At 44.3% G+C, this 21925-nt stretch overlaps 1 protein-coding gene across 2 annotated transcripts; it reads left to right on the top strand.

Annotated features, from left to right (window-relative positions):
* Nucleotides 1-854: 854 nt before the first annotated feature.
* On the top strand, nucleotides 855-21156 carry LOC109480546 (zinc finger protein 423-like). Of its 2 annotated transcripts, none has more exons than XM_019782768.1 (4): nucleotides 855-1563; nucleotides 2830-3048; nucleotides 16226-16433; nucleotides 17326-21156. In XM_019782768.1, the coding sequence occupies exons 2-4, from the start codon at nucleotides 2871-2873 to the stop codon at nucleotides 20912-20914; spliced, it is 3975 nt and encodes a 1324-aa protein (XP_019638327.1). In that variant the 5' UTR covers nucleotides 855-1563; nucleotides 2830-2870; the 3' UTR covers nucleotides 20915-21156. The 2 variants fall into 2 exon arrangements, with proteins under 2 accessions (XP_019638327.1, XP_019638326.1); XM_019782767.1 differs by having other exon boundaries at nucleotides 857-1563; nucleotides 17209-21155.
* The last annotated feature ends 769 nt before the right edge of the window (nucleotides 21157-21925 follow it).

Below are 21925 nucleotides of genomic sequence, written 5' to 3' on the forward strand. Positions count from 1 at the left end.
GACAGAACAATTTGATTTTGAATTTTACGAGGAAAAAAAATGATGTATTTCCAGATAAATTTGTTCGACGACACATGTTGGTTTTTAGATGGTTATTTTGATCGAAAGCAGCAGTTTTTGTGCTGTTGAAGAAAAGTCTAGAGTCTCTCGATCTGCATAATTTTAACAGGTGCACGGTGTGTTGAAAAAGAACTGCCGGCGCGCTGTCAGAAATTAGGATGCCTCCGCGTTCCCCATCCTTCCTCGTTTTATCCCGGCATGGCCTATCCTCCTGCCGATTGATTGCGGTTTCTTTTATTACATTTGCATTTGTGGTCCACCAGGGAAATCACTTCCTTTGCTTTTTGTGCCCTCTGGGAGGGGGAGAAGGCCTCCGAATGCGATCCTCCTGTATTGAATCTCTAATTGAGGTATAAATAAACAATAAAGGTCGGTGCTTTCGCCGTGGAAGCGTCTCCAGCTTCGCGGCGCGCGGGGCAGGGACCCGGCCCAGACGATTAACTGCGTTTTGTCGTGTCAAGGAGGAACAAAGCGGGAACACGACGTGGCCGTGTACGATATCGATACGCCGGGAAGGCCGCTGCCTTGGCTGTCAGCATCACAGGAAAGCTCACGTCAACCCTCATGTCTATAAAGTATAAAAAGGCTGTAACAATTCCTCCTTCCCGACCCTATTTTAAAAGCAAATTACTTTGGTAACGTTAATGTTATTGTAAAAACGCTGGCCCATGCACAGGATATCTTTGTGATGTTATATTTTAATACTAGTACCTCGGTGAGGTTTCTCGAAAGCGTACTAAAACCTCACGGTGCCTTTTTTGCATCATGATGGTTTCTTCCCTCCCCGCATGTCTGCACCACGTATCAAACAGATCCAGCAGCCTACTGCTAATTCCTCTGCGGCGAAAGTTTTAACAGGAAAACGGAGAAGACAAATCCTTCCGCAACACGCGGAGCTTTGCATCAATGACACAGGAGGCTTTTCTCCAAGTCTGCCGAGTTTTGGTTCACTTTCATCTGATGAAGATTTAAAGTGTTCGGTGCAACCGACTTATAGCATCCGTCTTGCAATTATGCATTTGTCTGTGAGGCAGTGGGACATGTACTACTAAGGCAGCTTTCAGAGGAAATATACTTACGGGTATGAATAGACACATTACAATTTACAAGAAACAACAGGAATTTAAGAATAGAAAAATGTGCAAACATGCCACTAAAGGCTGGCAAAAAAAAGATCCCAGTACAATAAAAACGCCTGAAAACACTGACACACCCACAGATGCAGTGCCAAAATTATTTAAAAATTCTTTGTGTCACATTTGTATGATATTCATCCAACATCTCTGTTGTCTACTTTGTGGAACACATTGTCATGTGAGTTGTGATGCCTTTCTATTCAAACTCCCATTTTTGTGTATGCTCATTATTTCATTTTTAAAAATTGTTGTTCTACAGGTGAGTTAGAGAATGCCTTGACAGGTGGTAGTGAAGAGGAAGAGGTTGTTAAGGAGGCTGAAGGAGATTGTGCCAACAATAACAACAACAATGGTCCAGCGAACCCAGGTACTGCTGACTGCATGATGTGATTCAGGGCTTGAAATACTGGATGGATTATCCGATACATATGTTTTTGGTAGCGCATGTTTGTGTTTTGTGTGTCTGTTTTGTGTGTGTGTGCGTGCATGTGTGTGTGTGCGTGTATGTGCGTGTGTGTGTTTGTGCATGTGTGCATCCGAGTGTGCGTGTGTACGTGTATGTATGAACAGTGTAACTCAAGAAGCTGCGGATGAACATTTATGATAATTTGGCATGTGATTCCCCCCAGCAGCTTTTACTGGTACTGCAGCATGATTTTTGGATGGCATACTTTGAAGTTTAAAAGAGGATGAATTTTTTCATGATTTTTGCCTGATGTGTAGAATAAAGCTTACTACCTGAAGCAAAATACACATTGTGTAACTGTAAGTGTAAGTACATGTAGTCCCAAAGAAGAAAAGCAAAGCCCCCCCCCCCAGATGTTTGGACTAGTCCAGTTTCTACCTCAGCCATCATTCTTATAAAAGTAATGAGTACCAAAAGTAGGAAGTCCAGGGGCAACCCGTAACCCATTCACAGTCCCAATCAGCCGCTCCTACCAAATTGGCTCCTAAGTAAGGAAAACCGAGCCTAAGTCTGGAGCAGGGGATTTTGAGATTTTCTTCCTCTATCTGAGTTATTTTCCGGGTTATCTGTGTGTGATAGTGCAGGAATGGGCAGGGGTCTCCCTCGGTGGCTCTCACATTTTCCAGGTTGCTAGCGTGGAGTGATTTGGGGTCGGCGGTTACATAAGCTATAGTCGTGCTAACGAAGCACACCTGCTAATTGTGCACGTATCTAAATTGGGATAGTGTAGACAAATAGCAGGAAATTTGTTTTACCAACTGCTTGCCAAGCTTTTTCCCTGCATTTTTGAGCTAACAGACAGAAGGGGAAAGACAGAATTTTGGACAAAAACTTATAGTTTGTTTGACGTTCCAAGAGTTGTATGATGATTGACGACAATGGAGCTTTGTTACTTAGATGTCAAGGAGACATTGTAAATGGCCTTTAAAACACTCAGTTTGCACTTCAGCATCTAAGCCAATTACTGTGCAGTCTTGAACCTGAAAGCGAAACCTCATTGAAGCTCATTTGCCGCAGGATCATCTGCACATCTGTCTTAATTCCCCCCACAAACCTCGATGGTACGTCCCGGTAGGCGCCCTCCTTGCCTCCCGGGGTTTTTAATCAGAACAAAGTTTTGTCTCGTAATTTACCAACAAGACGAATCGATCTATTTACTCCTCTCAGAAGGCGGCGGGGAGGAAGCTGAGGAGAGAGTTTCCAACAGCATGTCAGGGAAGGGCACGGAGGTTTGCGACAAGTCTCCAAATCAACCGTCGGAGGAGGGAAGCCCCGGATGTCCGGAGGAGGACAGGCGACAAATCTACCGCTGCGACGCGTGCGGGGTGACGCTGGCCACCCTGTCGGACTTCATGGACCACAGAAACTACGTCTGCGGAAGCGCAGGTACGGAACAACTGTTTACGTTGCAGTCTTCTCGTTGTTTACACCAATAACTTGTGTGATTTCTATTCAGCAGGCAACGTGCGGACCCCCCGGGATGGCTTCCTCTCTCGTCGTCTGACAAGACTTTGAGCAGAGATTTCTTCCACTACTTTTCGTTTTAATTGTTTTGATTGCGCTTCAGGTTCGGCAGGTATAATGTGGGAGTCCCGCGGTACTCGCACAAAATGTTGAGACACGTGAGCAATCATTTAGCAACCTTTCCAGGGCAGGTTTATGCCTCCCTAACAAGCAGGTAAGTGCCACAGGAGGCACGGGCAGGTGGCAGGCAGGTGATTGGAAGTGACAGTCCAGATATCGCCAGAGCCTTAAAGACAGGGCATGCATGATATATGACATGCACTTTTGCTTGAGGGCCAAGGGCGATGTTCTGCTCTTTGTGAAACAGGTTATGTTGCTGGCACAGTGCTAAATTATTACTGTTCTTGGGGAAGACAGTTTTGTGGTACACAGATGAAGACTGCTGCTAACTGACATTATCCATCTTAACAATAACATGACTTGTGATTGTATACAACAGTGTGTAGAATAAGTACATTGTTTCTAACATGTACGGCAAACCTAGCATCAGCACTGTCACAGTGTGTACCTAAAAATTTTTTAGGTGCAGGTACATTGGGTACAAGCCTGGACCTGTACTTATAAGTTGTATCGAAACAAGTTTGGCAAATTGCCTGCAAGTTATACATGTAGCCAACTGTCTTTTAGTGGTAAATTGCGGCAAAATTTTATCATGATGGAAAGATGGATGCCTGGCGAGAACACTGGTACCAACAATTTAACCATTAGCATGCTTTATTGCACGAAACTTGTATTGGCTGTGGAGTTAGGCAGCAGGGAGTAGGATACTAAGGAAAGTTACTAATGAAAGCTAGTGTCATTGATGAAAGGTATTGGATACTACCTGAAACGTCTGACCGTTTCCAAAATCATATCCAGCTGTTTCTTAACTGTTTTTTTTGTTGCGTACTTTATTACCTGGATGTCTAACCTTCACCGATGTAATAGGGTTGTTGGATTAAAGTCAGCATACAAGTTACCGGTACCTCAAAAAGTTCCTACAAAGTGTCATAAACGTAATGAGCCTTGTACTTTTTATGTCTGCTTCCACTGAGTTGTATTGTGATAAAATGTATAGCTATAACATGGCAGGAGTAACAATCAGATAATGAGCCATTGGTACTTTTGTCACAAGTCCGGCCTGGTGGGGAACATACAATAAACTTAGCGTCAGACACTTTGTTTTACAGCCTTGCGCAACATGCAGGCGCAGCCAAACATATAAAAATGAAATGGATATGGGTTGTCAATTAGAGCTCCCCCCCCCACGTGCTTTTAGATAGCCTACATATTAGGGAGGTGTGTTGCATTCTGGGTGAAGGACAACAATGCAGTTGTTCCCTCTTATAATAATCGAATATCAACTCCATGTGCGAAGAAGTGACCAAGTCATTGACTTGTTCTTGAACCTTCTGAAATACAAAGGGAAGAGTACTATAGTCTCCTGGCTCCAGGGATTCGAACCTGCACCGATCCAAGGCCACCAGCTCACAAACCCAGCACACTAACCGCAAGGCTAAAAGGTCCGGGCCCATTTGACTGGTTAGTGGGCGGTGCTTGAACCCCGCTGTTACACTGTGGCAGATTCTTAGTTGGTTATGATGTTAGGCAGCAGGAAGAAGGTAAATTGTAAGATTATGCATGAACTACATTTATGACATGATCCAAATCTTTAGCCAAATGGCTACTAAAGTGTGCGAAAAAGCTGGACTCTACATCTGCTTAGAGATTACAATTTTTTTTAGATGTCCTTTGAAACCTAGCCTGTGAAACCCAAGCTCTGGGGGGCTCCCTATATAGTCTGCCAGACTAACTAGTGAGCCGGCGAAAAGCGAGGTTCAGTCAGGCTACTTTGATCCTAGATGGTTCTGCCAACACCCACCAGCCCCCCTCCCCCATAAAATGTTCCACCTTGGAAGCCAGAAGCTTCAGAAATATTCCAGAGATGTATCCAGCAGAGACACAACAGGATAGCCTGCACAGCCATGCCTTGATGTCCATGTGTTTCTGGCATGTCCTTGCCCCCAGGCATGTGGGAGGGCAGGCTGAGTCCCCAGGGGAGAATGGGGAAGCAGGGAGTGGAAACCCAGTGCTCTCCGAGGGGGTCACTTCTGCTGGGGCTGAGAAGTAACATCTGCAAGGACACCCATTTCACTGTGAATCATTAAATCTCTCTCTCTCTCTCCCCCTCTCTCTCTCTCCGGTTTATCGTCTGTTGTTCCGTGTTCCGAGGGTCAGATGTGCTTGCACACGGATGCTGGGACTTGATGGTACACGTACACTTGCCATTTGCCTCTGTCCTGTGGTTCTTGGGCGCAGCAAATGTCAATACTCCTGCAGGTTAGAGTCTCAGCAACTTTCAGCAACCCCTCCACCACAAATTTTACGAGACCACAAATTTGTGTTTCCTTTGTATTACTTACAGTACTACAATTGTTTCAGCCTGACACTTAAAACATGGTAAAAACCACCCTTGGGACAGGAGGGGGGGACTACTGTAATTGTACATGAGTGGTGGCTTGAGTGACAGTATTTAAAGTTCCAGATTGACACAAAGGTAAAGCAGTCATCATCAACTCGGGTTGTCAACTGTCCTAAATGACTGCATGGGAATGCTATAACAGGTGGATGCTAACAAGGCCAGTCTGCATATGAAGAGTGACATATACGTCTACAACAATTGAGTAAGGCATTGGTTTTACTCCCTGGACTTCTCAAACAATTCCACAGGCTTTTCCAAGTCTGAGGAAGTTTTTGTCCCCCTGGAAGCTTCCTTTAGCACTGCAATCATGTATATCTTTATTTCAGGATGTTTGAGGCAAATACAAATGACTCGTACTGATTTGGGGCCTTCTTGTAGACCTTGACTTTCTTTTTTAAGTCAGTTGTAAGTGTAAACCTTGAATTTCATTGCCATGCCTGAATGATTGTGCATTTCGACTGTATATTCTCCCGCTTGCATGTACCAAATTAAAGTTTCTTGTTGCGAGCATGGCAGGAATCATCCCATTATAATTTATAGGTGAGAACTTCTACTGTTCTTGCTTTGCTTCTAACTGTGAGATGTTTTCTCCTCTGGGGGCGAAGCTGGCATCACGCCCAGGATTGTTTTACCACAGGCTTTATTTCACTCAAACCTGAGGGGAGCTGACATTCATTTTCTTGTTTTGAAGTCCTGGAGGAGCCTTCACTAGTGGGAAGGAACTGTTTCTGTGACACAAATGTTTTGGGCAGGAGTTCAGTGACATGGTTTAACGTAGATAGACTTGAAAATTGTCAACATTGAGAAGTGTGGATTGGCATAACTGAGGGAAGATTCAATTGTATGAATCATTTTATAGGTGGCTTATTCCTGCAGACATGATGATAAATATTGTTTGCTACCTCTGGAAAGTAGGTGTTTTTACATTGCTAGATACTGAAGTTATGTTTGCTTTGTAAAATGCAATATTGTATGCTGTTTAGGGTCCAGCCATTATTGAACACAGTGACATAGCCCCCCCTCCCATATAACTGAAGATGTGTCATAAACTCATATACAAATTTCTGCATGACTCAGAAATGGTCACAAATGATGATATTGATCTTAATTAAGTTGCTGCTTGTATCAAGGTTGATACATATATATAGTGTATATTGGTTAACTCAAAGTCAGTAAATGAAGAGATTTTTTTAGAAATTAACAGAAGCAACCGAAATTATTGAGTCAAGTACACCTACAATATTCTTTCAGGTGAATGACTTGATGTTTGTAGAAGCTAGTTCGTTAGTTTGCATAATTAATGGCTCCTTGAATAAGTGGAGGATTTTAATTGTCTTTTCCGTAAATCAGCTCATCTGTATAATTTTCTCAGTATTTCTTTAAATTTATCTCCTTTTGGGATGATATGTACTCCAAGTAATGACTCAATGTTGCGCACCTGTGTACAAATTATGAGTTAATTAATATGATTAATGAATGTTGGAACCTAAAATGATGAAGTCTTATTTATACTTATAGATGTTCAGATGCTATAATGCAGGCAAAAAAGCCACCATATTCCCTTCCAGTGTCTTGAAACTCATTGCAGTATTTTGTTTGCAACAGCCGGATGTGTTTTTTCGTTTGTCTAAGGCCACACCAATTTATGAAGCGACAGGGCGAAAAAACAATAAAACTAAAAACAGGTCTAGGCATCCTACGATAGCCCCAAATGTTCGGGGCAAAATATGAGCATTTTTGTGTTGATTTAGAACCAGAATCTTTTTTTTTTTTTGCAAATTTAGAAAAAAGAAGAGGCAAATCCGAGAACCAACAAATTAAATTGGTGTGGCCTTATAAGTTCAGTTTCAAAGTGATGTCTTGGTGGGTGTGGCAGTGTCATGTTTATAAATAGATTTGACATCAGAGAGTGAGTTAGCAGAACTGAGGGAAGGGAGGGGGCTGTTTGATTTATTTACCCAAAACAGAATTTTTTTCAGTACAGAAATGTAATAGTTATTGTTAGCCCTAAGTCTTTAGTAGGCCTGTGTTTTTATATATCTAGATACCTTTGGTATGTTTGCTTTTCGAATTCAATACTTCATTAATTCAATAATTCATCTTGTCTGCGACAGGCAGAGATCTGTTTTTTTTTAAGTACAAGTTCAGGTCCAACTGATTTCTTGGTGGGTGTGGCATTGTCAGGTTTAGAAATAGATACCGTACCTTTGGTATGTTTGCTTTTCAAATTCAATACTTCATTAATTCAATAAAAATTCATCTTGTCTGTAACAGCCAGAGATCTGTTTTTTAAGTACAACTTCAGGTTCAACTGATTTCTTATTTCTTGGTGGGTGTGTCATTGTCAGGTTTATAAATTGATACCGTACCTTTGGTATGTTTGCTTTTCGAATTCAATACTTCATTAATTCAATAATTCATCTTGTCTGCGACAGGCAGAGATCTGTTTTTTTTTTAAAGTACAAGTTCAGGTCCAACTGATTTCTTGGTGGGTGTGGCATCGTCAGGTTTATAAATAGCTTCCCGATCTTTCCTCTCTCTGCTTCCCCAGGCCGTTTTTTTTTTTTTGCGAGTGGATCCAGGCTGTCAGCAGATATCCTTCCAGCAGCCCCAGATCAAGCCGGGCCCACCCTTCACCAGAAAGCATTTTGGCATTTCGGCAGACTTCCCTCAGGGCCCCAACTTCAAACCATATCCTGCTGCAGCCACCGGGGAGCCCGTGTTTTTCATCAGGGCCCCCCCCGGGGACCCTCCTGCTGTGATCTTTCTGGTGCAATATCTTTGATTGGAGCCCCTCGGGGGCAAGCAACACCCTTGCTTTCATTAGCGAAAATGCCTTGCTTTTCCCCGACGGGAAAGTATCCTTTTACTCCGCACAAAAGTCTTAATTGGAATGGATCGGAACGTTCCAAATCGACCAATGTCTGGTCACAGCAAGTTCTTTTCCGGCAGGGCGTCTGTCGTCGGATGATGCATGGCGCGATACGCTCAGATGAAAAATCTTGAACCCCCGAATTCTCGTTAGGACGGATCTTTGGGTGCTTTTATCACTGATACGACATGATATCATGCAAGACGGCACCACCATCCTGTCAGAATGGGCAGAGCAAAGAGCCTGGTTGCGTTGCATAGGGGCCAGGTCGGCTATAATCCCTGAGATAGGGGCCGCCCGATCCCTCAGAGGATTAGCCTCGGCTGGATGTCTGTAATTTTCCTCTGTCCTAAAATTGCACAATTACGGCACCCAGATCGCCCGTTCGATACAAGGTGGGGCGTTCAAAAATCCCTGAGACATCCCCCTTAAATGCATCCTCTCTAAAGTGGAGAGACACTGGAGAAAGAGGTGCATGTAGAAACTTCTGTATAGCTTCACGGAGGAAAGTGTTTGCCAGCAGCTATCAGACAGATGAGGTGCCGGGAGAATTCAGACAACCCCCCCTGCGGAGCACGCATCACCCTTGCCCTTATTTGCACAACAGCAGCCACCTCCCCGCGGAGATTCCCTTCTCTGCATGGGCCTGTTGCCATGCCAACCTCTAATCTTGCAGACTATTCAAGCACTTAATATTTGGCCCTCAGTGGGCACAGCTGCAATCCCCATAGGGTGTCGGAATAAGCTGGTGTCTCACAAATGCAATATGTTGGAGACTGGTGAGCCGCGCCTGGGGCGAAAATCTGCCGTTGACAGGACGGCGGGCAAAGAGAGACGTCGTATCTCGCCACATCAGCGGGGCCTTCGGAGACGCCGGATTTGCGGGCACGCCGCCTCTTGCGCCCCCCGGGGGAGACGTCACGCCGCTTTCTCGGAATATTCCCCGTTATCTCGCCCCGTTTGGCACCGCCGTTCTAATCCCCCCTGCCAAGCCTCTGCTTGAGTTCTAGCTGCTGCGGGGATCAAGCTTGAAAACTGCTGTCAACAACGGCACGAAATTCGCTCCGTCGAACCGCGGTTATATTATAAATAAGTGCATCGCGCTCCGTTAATATATATTCCCAGTTTTTGCCTGCGAAAGAATATTGCTATCCTTGCAGCCTGCCATTTTTCATACCGAAACACCCCTGTTGTTTTAAACACCCCTGTTGTTGGACAGAGTGGTACGGTCTTGAAGTAGAACTAAAGCCACAGCAAGTAATTTCCATGGATGACATCACCTTGACTTTTGCCTGATTTAAAAAAAACAACAACAAATTTTGTTGCCCTCTGTCAGTGGTCAACATGATGAAAATGGGCAAAGATGTCTGTTGTCTGTGTGTGTGTGTGATGTTCTCACTGAATCAAAACCATTGAAATGGAAGTAACTTTTTGTTGTAATAGTTGGCAGTAAACTTAGCACAAAGTATGTGTCATTTCTTGTTTCACAAGGTTTATGATGTCAAAATTTGAAAATGTAGGAATCTTGTTTTTTTTTTGGCCCACCTTTTTTTTTGCCCGCTCACATTAGATTTGTAGTCTGCGGAGGATGTCATCCATAAAATTTAGTTGCTGTGGCCTAAAGAAGGGCTCAGAACACAGGAAGCATGGCAGACTCCAGTGATAAAACTTGTAACAAGGTCGTAGGTCACGCAGAGGGCTCTCCCTGGCACAGCTTAGGAACCTTTCAAGTTCAGATTCCCGTCCAGCCCTCAGAGGCCTGTGTCTACATTTACGGTGGTCCTTCAGGCCACACCAATTTGATTTGTTGGTTCACGGATTTTGTCAGGAAAAATATGAAGTGACAGGGTGACCAAAAAAAACAGACTAAGGCATCCTATGATAGCATCAAATACTACAGTAAGAGCCATGAAGTCATACCAGGCTGGTCTGTAATTCAAATACTAGTAATAATTTCAAACCTTCCATCAATTATCAAACCACTGCGCTGACACATGGAAAAACAGTAACAAACCTCAAGAGAAGAGACTTCCTTAAACTGTTGGGGCCAAAATATGAGAATTTTGGAGTTGATTCACAGCCAGAAATCAGAAAAAAATGAAGCGGGCAAATCTGAGAACCAACAAATTAAATTGGTGTCGGGTGTGGTGCCCTATACACCATATACTATGATATAGACTACAGTCAGGCTTGTTGCAAAAACTTATCATTACTGATAACAAATAATCTGTTGACTTCCTTTTTCCTGGCACTAGAAACACATACATGTACATGTACCGGTAGTTCTCTGAACATGTCCATTTTTCTTAGACCGTGAAATTTTGCTACCATAAACATTAAACGAATTACAGTAGCTAATATGGTATCACCCTGACTCAAAGGGATCCAACTTGGACTCTTCCATTTATAAAAGTCATGCCAGCGCTTGATCCAGTCAAGTTACAGACCCACCCCTGTCCCCAAGTAGTCAGCCCTGAATGGTGATTATGCACATGATCGATATCCACAGTTTTCACTACCCTTGCAGGCAAACCGGAATGACAATCAATAAGTTGTCATACATAAAGGCAGGCAATTCTTTCCTATCGATTATGGATACAAACGAGTTCACTCAAATATCCGCAGACCCACGGTGAAAATTATCGAAGAAGTGGGTTGTATTTCTGAATGACGGATGGGTGGATATTCAGATCTTGTAACTCTTCTCTCTCGAATTTTATGTGGGTTATTATTTCGCGGGGAATGCAGCGTTTTAGATAGATACTGGGTATGCGGCACGTCACAAGTGCTCAGATCAGGCATTTCTCTGAGGGAACGTGGCCCGCGAAACAGTTTGTTATCCCTCCACGACTCGCCGTAACTTTCTCCCATCTTTCCACCAATGAGCTCGCTAAAGCAGCTGAAGACTGCGTGATAGGAAAGTCTATGGCTTAATACAGCGGCAAGTGTCTCTTTTGGGATGCATCATCGCAACCCTCGACGACAGCCTTAATTCCCAGTGTCATTAAAGGAGAATTGGAAGAGCGCAATATAACTTCTGCGTCCCCGAGGATGGTCCTTAATCTCCATCGAAATTAATAAAGATTCTTGTAGGTGGCTGAGGGGGGAGCAGTCTTTTTTCTGGCGGTGATGGATGATGCTTGTAAGATCCCAAACTGCTTCTCGAAGGTAACCTGCTTGACTCTGGGATTCATCAAGAAGATGTTGTCACTCTTCGTTCCGGTGTACAAGAAACAAGCCTGTCTCTGGCTTCGCATTTTTGTCCCGTTCGTTTATGCCTTTAGGGGTGCTTGCAAAAGAAGGGGGTCCTCCGGACAGATGTTAAAATTCAATCTCTCTTCTTCTTCAGAAGTTTTCATTGGTAAATCTGTCATTTTAAGCTTACGAAGATGTCACTGTACAAGAGACCAGCCTGTCTCCAGCTTTGTACTTTTGTTGGTCTTGTTCGTTTGTGGGTGCTGGCAAAGGGAGAGTTTTAGAAATTCCTATTCTCTGAAATTTTATGATTATTCAGAAGTAAAGTCTTTATTGGTAAAATGTTATTCTTCGTTCCGATGTACAAGAAACAAGCCTGTCTCCAACTTTGTATTTTTGTTGGTCCTGTTCGTTTATGGGTGCTTGCAAAAGGAGGGTGTCCCACGGGAAAGTTTTAGAAATTCCAACTCTCTGAAATTTTATACTCATCCAGAAGTAAAGTTTTCATGAGTAAATCTGTCATTTTAAGCTTACGAAGATGTCACTCTTTGTTCCGATGTACAAGAAACAGGCCTGTCTCCAGCTTCTTATTTTTGTTGGTCCCGTTCATTGGGGATGCTCGCAAAAGGAGGGGGTCTTGGACACCCCCGGAAAAGTTTTAGAAATCCCAACCCTCTGAAATGCAATTTCTGACTTTTTCAGAAGTAAAATTTTTCTTGTTAAATCTGTCATTTTAAGCTACAAAAAATATGTTTTTCATGTCATGAAGTTCATGATGTTTTTGATGGATGGTGAAATTTTTGTCTGCCCCAACAAGCAAAGTTTTGTCCCAGGACAAAAGGGTAGGTCTTAAAAACAGCGCCTGGAGTCATGAAAAATTTCTCAACTCAACATCTAACGAATGCCTGTACAAGTATTTTTTTTCAGAACTGGGAATAGAGAAGGCAAATATATAAAGAAAAATGTGTGCCCTTCATGCATAAGCGAGTGACTTTTGCAGTTCTTTCTGAAGATTAGCTGTGCCGTGTGTTGATTGGCTCCCTGCGGAAACCCCGATGATATTTTAAAAAGCTCTCACCCAGGGTGTGACAGGTCCCCCGCCGCGGTGACTCTCCCCACGAGAGTTCTCGAGCGCGCTTTGATCTCACGGAATATTACCAACTGTAGGGGAATTGACATTTTCCAATGCACCGCAGTGTCTAGTCTTGTGGAAAATAGTGGTCCGGAGAGGGCTCTATCCTCCTTTTGTTCTCCTCTCGGTGGGACGCAGCCTTCTTTAATCATCGCAAAGGACATGCGTAACAGCCTTACCTGCCTCCCGCAGGTGCATGTAAGACTTGACTAAGTGTGTCTCTGCCTCCCACATCTAAGGAGCATTGCGAGGGATGTTTCCTTTGGTTGTATTCCCTCGTTCGGAGGCATCGCCTCTCGCGGCTTTCGCGAGATAAAAGTTGCAGAACTCGGTCGTAATAAAATGGTTCTCCGAGGATGCGCTGTAATGAAAGCAATCCTTTTCTGCCATAAGAGCAGCGTCTCTAATGGGTCCCAGGCAAAATTAGAATGCCGCTTGATGGATCATTTGCATCTCATTGTCGCTCTCGGAAGGATTCGTTAAACCGAGGAATATTGGGGGAATTCCCGGGTCGGCTGGTGGCAGGAAGTCAAGACGACGTACTGTGTCAATGACAACTTCTGGAATGGATCGCATGTCTGAAGTTCAAGCGTCCCAGCGTGATTTGACAAGGGAGGGGGAAGCGGTTTGCCGAGGTGACAGCCAAAGGGCGGCATGTGTACGCTGCCTGGTGGATAATGAATGAATCGGGTACCATCACTCCCATGCATCATTATTATAGACCAATCTTCTCGTCTCTTGTCAGGCTTAGGTGTTATCTGTTCGAAAACTAACAGAAGCACCAATTTGTGTAAGTGGAAAATTTACTGAATTTTCACTTAAACTTTTACTCCCATTGATCATGCGAAACTTGGGAAAGGCAAGGCTTTGAACTGTAAGTGATGACAAGGAAATCAGATTGAATGAGTGATGGCCTGTGGTTGATGCTACTGATCTTGACATGTGCGACATTTCTTCAATCTCCCATGCATTGCACAGTAACATGAAATCAGTCTGTACCATTATTGCATTGTTGGTGAATTTTGAAAAAAGCACTAAATTGGTTGCCTCTTGCACCACAGTAAATTGTGTTGTTGGAATTTAAATTTAGTAAAAAAGAGCAGAATTTGTAGTAAAACGTTGAACTTTATTCCAACACACAATTACACAGGGATCAAAATTGTGTTGGAATAAAGTTCCACGTTTTACTATGATTACTACCAACACAGATGAACTTCCATGAGAACAGAATTTAAACAAAGTAGAAGAAGAGTACTCCGTCAAAAATCTCTCATTGGCAGACAGATACAGACAGTCTAAAAAAATTATGACTCTCCCCCAGCATACATTTATGTAACATCCAATGCAGTCTACATGGTGCCACATGAAAATGGATCATGAGCCCAATGAAATACTGTTTAATTAGCTGAAAACAAGAAACGCGGGATTGCTATTGCTGAGTCTCAGCAAACTCACATCCATCTTCCGTCAACCTTACTAATTAAAATTTAGAGCACCAGAACAATTAAGACGTAGAGCTTTTGACAAGTTACAGATTACTAAGTGTATAGACTGCTATGGTTATAGATTTGCGATTCCTGTATTGCAAAGTCTTTTGTGATACATGGGAAGCTTTCGGGTATCCTTTGGTCAATTGCCAAGTGATTCGTCAAAGGGATGGTGAAAAAGATGTATTGTGCTGCCATGTCGGCATTATTTAGCTTAACAAGGAGATCAGAGGATTTGGTTTTCTTGGCTTTACAGATTAATTGGTGGCAAATCTTTGCTTCACAAATCCTCCATCACCCAACAGACATACGTTTATAATTCTATGGGGATCGTGGTAAATTTATACGCCTTATATTTTATATTCTGGCTGGTTTATAGGAGAATAGGGACCAGCAGTGTAATTCTCAGTAGGCCCTTTGGCATAGACATGTAGTTTTAAGAACTCTATCTTTCTGAGTGAGTATCTTTCTTTGATAGATTGTTTTCCGAGTTAGCAAAGACCTTAGACTAATAGGTTTTTTCAGGTAAATGGTAGAGGTAAATGTTCCCTTTAAAACTCAGACCAGTATTTGGCATTTCTGAATGTATTATGATACGAAAGTGGAATGATCCAGTATTGTTGGAGGAAAATATTGTTATCACTTAAGTTTTTTACTTGCTTTTGGCACTTACAATGCTTTGAACCAAGAACATTATAATGTCCTTGTTACCTTCGCCAAGAAGGTTATGTTTTCAGTAGCGTTTGTCTGTTTGTCTGTCTGTTTGTGAACAGCATAACTCAAGAAGCTTAATATGTATTGTCATGAAACTTGGTAGGTGGGTAGGTCTTGATGAGACCTAGAAATGATTAGATTCTGGGCCCCCTGGCGGCTTTTGTTGGTACTGCAGCAGAACTTCCGGTTTTGATATCTCGCGATCTGGACATGCTAGGGTCACGAATTTTGGTTGGTAGATAGCTCTTGGGCAGGGGAAGAAGTGACCTGAGTTTGGACCCCCTAGCGGCTCGTTCTGGAACTGCAGGAGCGTTTCTTGAAAAATCTCCGAAGGTTGATAACTCAAGAACCGGTTGACGGATTGTCATGATTTTTGGTATGTAGGTAGCTGAAGTGATACTTGACATAATCAGATGACAATTATGCAAATCAGGAGCTAATTTGCATAATTAATGAGGACATTCTATAAATCTGCTTCGTTCGATTATAGGACTTTGAAACACTTGTGACATGTAATTGAGAACTAGAAAAACATCTGAGGATATAGATTATGTAAATGAAGACCTAATTTACATAATTAATGGAAAATTGTTATAATTTCATAGTTGTAATTGCTGGGAATTTCATACTTGCCGTATTTGGAAGTTAAGTGAAGGTGAACATCAATGAAGATAATTTATTCACATTATGAACTCATTTGCATAATTTATGAGGAAGTGCTAGAATAGCCTATTTTGTTAAGATAAGGCTGCCATTGGGTAGAGAATATGATCAACTGATGTAATCCATGCGAATGACGCTCTTATTTGCGAAATCAATTATTAAAATTGTATAATTCGTCAACCGCAAGGGTTAACATCATTTGGCGAAGGTATGAGATCGTGGAACTCTTGTTTGAACTTACTTTCCTTATTTTGCCATACAGAGTAAATTACTTGTTCTCTGGGCTATGAGTTTTGTCATGCCCCCTGTCATTTTTATGACATAGTGCAGATGCTGTTTTTTTTTCAAAATCTTGCAAATATGCAGGGCTCCAATTGCAAAGTGTTGTTTTTCACATTGCTGCAAAATTTAACTGCAGCAAACTTAACTGAATAATTATGAATAAATTATGCAGTATTTTACAGTAATTTTTTGAAGTCGTAAATAAACATTCAGTGGTCTCTTCCTAATCCCAGATGTAGAAACCATGGTGCTGAGGAACCCCTGGGGACAGGCACCTATGGAGGTGACGGAGGACAGCCTTGATGGTGTAGAGTACTTGGATGAGGAACTCGAGGGCGTCCCCAACGGCCCGTATCCGTGCCAGTTTTGTGAGAAAACCTTCTCCCGGCTCACATACCTCAAACGGCATGAACAGATCCACAGTGACAAAATGCCCTTCAGGTACAATAAGTAACTTTATGTGTTTCTCCGTTGCCCTGTGATTCTAATGTAAAGGAATGTATTCAACATACAGTCAATTGTATATATGGATGTCAAAAGTGCAAACAAAAGCAATATTGGTCCCTCTTGCAATGGGACAGAATACATACATGTATGTAATACGTATTAATAAATGTGTCCTCCTTTTCCCTCCACTTCCTTGAGAAAATGTATGCAACATATTTTCTTTAACTTACTACTGGTAATGACTCCCAGCATCTGCTTTTTCAAATGTGAAAATTGTAATGATTTCTAACAGTCATCAATGCACGACCCAGATAAATTGAATTAAGATATCAGAATCATTATTGCATGATTATGAAAAGATATATCTTCGTATTTGACGCTGGCCACTGTTTGTTGCCCTGGTGAATTATGCTTAGGCGGTACAACAGAGCTGGAACAACTGGTAGCAGGGTATTTGTTCTTGAAATACATCGTCTTTTTTTTACCCCCGGTATCGTTTTCCTTAGGCTGTAATTTTCTCCCTTGCATTTTGTATGGGAATGAAAAAAAAAGACAAAATTACAATGTATCATACTTTTATAGTCATAAAATTATTATGTTTTTGTATAATCGGTTTGAGTTTGACTTCTGTTTTCTGTTTTATTTTTTGTTGTTTTATGACAGATGATAGTGTTTTAACGTATACCTTTATAGTCAGGAAATTATTTTGTTTTTCTATAATTGGTTTTAATCCTGTTTTGTGTTTTTGTTTTCTGTTGTTTTGCACCAGATGTGAGTACTGCCTCCGGTTGTTCAAGCACAAGCGCAGTCGTGACCGCCATGTCAAACTTCACACGGGCGACAAAAAGTACCGCTGCACTTACTGCGACGCTTCCTTCTCCCGCAGCGACCACCTCAAGATCCACCTGAAGACCCACAACTCCGACAAGCCCTACCGCTGCGTCATCTGCAACAAGGGGTACACGTCCGTGGCCACCCTCACCGCCCACGCGCAGGCACACCACAAGGTTTCCGACAAGAAGGACGAGTTCCGTTGCTTCCAGTGCACGGAGGCGTTCGACTCGGCGGGCGAACTGCAAGCCCACGTCGTCACGCACGAGCATGTGAACAGGAAGATGACGCAGTGTAGCTACTGCGGGGACGTGTTCAGCTCGATGGAGGCTCTGATCCAGCACATGGAGGACAGGCACGCGAAGGACAAGAGAAACAAGTGTCCGCTGTGTTCGGAGTGTTTTCTCACAGCGGAGAAGCTGCATGAACACATGGAGGCTCACGGAGAGGAGGGCACCATACACCGCTGCCCCTACTGCCCCAAGCAGACCTTCCCCAGCATCGCAGTGTTAGAAATACACCTCCGTACCATGCATGGTGACAAGCCAGTGTACGGCCACCTCTGTCAGTACTGTAACAAGGAGTACCCCACCCTGATCAACCTGGCCAATCATATAAAGTGCGACCACCAGAAGGAAGCGCTCGGCACCGACTTCTCCGACACGCGGTATCCCTGCGATTACTGCACGATGGACTTCGGGAGCGCGTCCCTGCTGTACACCCACGTGAAGTTTGTCCACTCCCTCTCGAAGTCCTCGCTAAAAGAAGACAGCAGTGTGGTGTACTGTCCGCAGTGCACTATGGGTTTCGCGACCATGGCGTCGTTCAACGAGCACGCAGAGGAGGTTCACGGAGCGTCAAGCCTCTCCCCAATACCCAGCTCCACTAACAGTGTCTTGAGTTCGCTCCTGAACGAAGGAAGCATCAACCTTCCCCTGGAAGAAGGCCTGAGGTATCCCTGCCCTTACTGTCCTGAGGGTATGAACCTCTTTTCCAACTTCGACTTGTTGCGAGACCATGTACAGGAGCAGCATGGGACTAGAACACAGTGCTCTCCGGTGGCAAGCACCCCACCTGCACACACAGCGACCAACGTGAAGGAAGAACCGAAAAAGCCAACCTCGGGAGAGACAGGACGAAAGAAGAAAACACATTCAGAAGAAAAGAACTCCGTAGAGAGAAACGGGTTCTTTTGTTCGCAGTGCGACGTCAGCTACCTGACGCTAGAAGCTTTCCAAACTCACCTGAAGACCCACCTAGATATGCTGCTACAGAAGCCACCGTCGTACCGAAAGTGTGGGGTGGAGTTTACATCCGAAGACCAGATGCTGCAGCACATGTTGGAGCACTTCATGACCATAGCGACCGAGTACGGCTGCCAGACTTGTGAGAAGACGTTCGTCAAAGCGGACGATCTTCAGAAGCACCTGTTCGACATCCACGCCCACCACCTGTACCGGTGTTCCCTCTGTAAGGAAATGTTTGATTCCAAAGTCTCCATCCAGGTCCACTTTGCCATCAAGCATAGCAACGAGTGTCGCCTGTACAAGTGCACCAAGTGCTGGGGGATGTTTCCCTCGGAGGGCGAGCTGGTGGCCCACATCAAGACGACCCACCTCCACAGCAAGCCCTTCCGCTGCATCTTCTGCCAGGAGGCGTTCAGCTCCGACTTGGAGCTGCAGTGCCACGTCACCACCCACAACAAGCAGTACCAGTGCCACCTGTGCGAGGCCTCCTTCCATGTACAGTTCTTATTAGAGAAACACGTGCTCGAGAAACACAGCTGTCCCATGGAGGACGGAAAGAAAGGGGCTCGGAGCGAAGAGGAGTCAGAGTCGCAGAGCAGTCCGAGCACGAGTACGAAGAATGACAGTGAGGAAGCGACTGAAAGAGTGAGCCCCGACGAAGACAAGCTCGTGTACAAGTGTGACGTCTGCGACGGGACTTTTACGTCAGAACGGAAGCTGAAGAACCACCGGTGGTCGATCCACAAGCTGAAGCCTCACCACAAGGGCAACAAGGATCTCCTCTTCCGCTTCCACTGCGGTGTGTGTTCGGCTGCCTTCCAGTCCGAGTACGGCCTCAAGAAGCACCTCAATGAAAACCACCAGAACAACTCGGCCGGCAAGGTTCTCCTGGAGGGTATGAAGGACTCGCTACCTGCCGGAACCCCCCCGCAAGGGTCCATGTGCTTCATCTGCATGCAGATCGTGATGACCGAGGAAGAGTTTGTGCACCACTGCAAGGAGCACAACCCCGACATCGCGAACGAGAGCGGCGGCTTCCGGTGCGTGATCTGTCTCCAGTTTGTGCCGAACATGGCCGAGCTGAACCACCACGCGGCCGTGCATCTGCTCGCAGCGGGCCTCGGCTCCCCTAACTCCATGGCCGTGTACATCTGCAGCACCTGCAAACGCGAGTTCACCTCACGCGCTCACCTCGTCTCCACCCTAAAGTCTGGGTCTCCGCCCAGCTACATGTGTACGGATTGTCTGAAGGAGGCCATCGAGGACAATTCTGACGAAAGTCTTGTGACCGACGTCTCCCCCAACAGCCCCCGAACTGTTGTCCACTGCTCCAAGTGTGAACTGAAATTCGAGACACAGAGAGAACTGGACCTACACCTTGCATCCTCACACCCTGCAGATAAATCCTATCAGTGTATCAAGTGTCAAAAGACCTTTGCAACAGAAGTAGAGATCCAGATTCACGTGACAACCCACATGATGGAAGAAGGGACCGTCCATGAATGTACCTTGTGCAGGGGGGTTTACGATTCCCCTGCAAAGTTGCAAGCCCACCTCATTGAACACACATTCCCCGATAAGAACTACCAATGTCTGATATGCGGAGGGAGATTCGCCACGGCACAGGACATCCAAAGTCACGCGATAGACCACGGGCCCGACGCAAGAAAGTACCACTGCCCCCACTGCACTTTGACATTCTTTTTCGAAGCCGAGCTGCAGAACCATTTGCTGAGTCACAGCGAAGTCACCCCGGGTAATTTCCAATGCCTCGAGTGCGGGCAGATGTTCAACAACAATGTGAACCTCAGCAACCACCTGAAAATACATGCTTCGAAGGACAAAACACTGAAGTGCTCCCTGTGCCCTGAGGTTTTTAACTCGACGGGCGAGATGCAGCATCACCACTTCTCCATCCACAGCGAGTCCGACATTGCGACGGCGAAAAAGTCCTTCAAATGCAGCCAGTGCGACAAGGTCTTCCCCTGCATGAGCAATCTTCAGGGCCACATGCGCATCCACACGCAGGGAAAGAAGTTTCCCTGCCCGGAGTGCAGCAAAGTGTTCGCCCTGGCCCGGAACTTGACCATACACATGCGGTCACACTCGGGCGAGAAGCCTTACCAGTGCCCGCTCTGCGAGAAGAGGTTCGCGAGAAAGGAAAACCGGAAGGTCCACCTGAAGTCGCACAGCGGGGTGAAACCTTTCATGTGCCCGCACTGCGGCAAGATGTTCTCGCGCAAGTGCCACGTCAAGGACCACATGCGCACGCACTCGCTGCCCACCATGCACCAGTGCCCCGCCTGCAGCGAAGCCTTCACCATGGAGAAGAACCTGAAGAGGCATATGAAAAAGGTCCACAAGTTGGACGTGTCAGAAGAAGAGGAGCAAGACTGAACTGTTAGCTAGATTCGGCCTGGCAATTCTAATTACAGATGACACACATGTACAGTTACTGCTGTGTACCAGTACATATGTACAGTTACTGCTGTGTACCGGTTCCCTAGACTGGTTCTGGACTAAATATTTAGGCTCAAGTCAAAAAAAAAACAACTATAAGTCAAGAACCGATCCCGTAGCCTGGAGTCCAGCCTTGTTAGATTTGCTAAGCCTACGGAGCAAAGCTAACAAGGCTGGACTCCAGGCTACCGATTCCAGACTTATTAAAAAAAACATTTGTCGCATACCCCTTTTCTTTCCAAACCACTCAAAACCTTCCATAGATCAAACTCTGTGCTGCAAAATGAACAAAACATTGCTATTGGACATCATCAAGTGTTAGCATCCATGTTATATGGAAACTTTTTTGTCCAAACAACATTGCAAGGTTGCCAACATGAATTTTGTATATGCCATGGGTTTATGTCCGGATTAAGTGTGGGTTTAGGTACACAGCACTATGTACAGTACATGTCTGGTAATGCAATCCTAGGCAAAAGCTTTTAAAATTTGGTGACAATATGTTGTATCAAGCTCAGCACACCTCCAATATTGTATTTTCTTGTCAACATTTTGTCTGCTTGTAAAAAATGGTAAATTGTAAACAATACATTCTATCAGCTAAGAACCAAGAGGGAGCATGCTTTACATGTTGTTGGGTGAGTTTTATCTTTAAAAGTGATACATATGTATTTTAGTACACTGCATTCTGACGATGATGTATTCTGATGAAATGAATCTCAATGATATGAGCTGTATCAGTAAAGTTAATGCCCAGAGTGACAAATTTTGAAGTACTATTTAAAATTGAATTGAATTCTCCAAAAGTACTGTGTCAAAAAAGAGACTTGTTCTGCCACTTCCTTTATTCCAGTCCTACATTTTAATGATGATGATGTAAGAGATCTGTATGTTTATGAATTAAAAGTAATAAGGTTTTTGGTAATTTACTGGTTATCACTGTTAAGA

This window comes from Branchiostoma belcheri, unplaced genomic scaffold, assembly GCF_001625305.1.
Source record: "Branchiostoma belcheri isolate BF01 breed outbred unplaced genomic scaffold, Haploidv18h27 scaffold51, whole genome shotgun sequence".
NCBI classification, from domain to species: domain Eukaryota; kingdom Metazoa; phylum Chordata; class Leptocardii; order Amphioxiformes; family Branchiostomatidae; genus Branchiostoma; species Branchiostoma belcheri.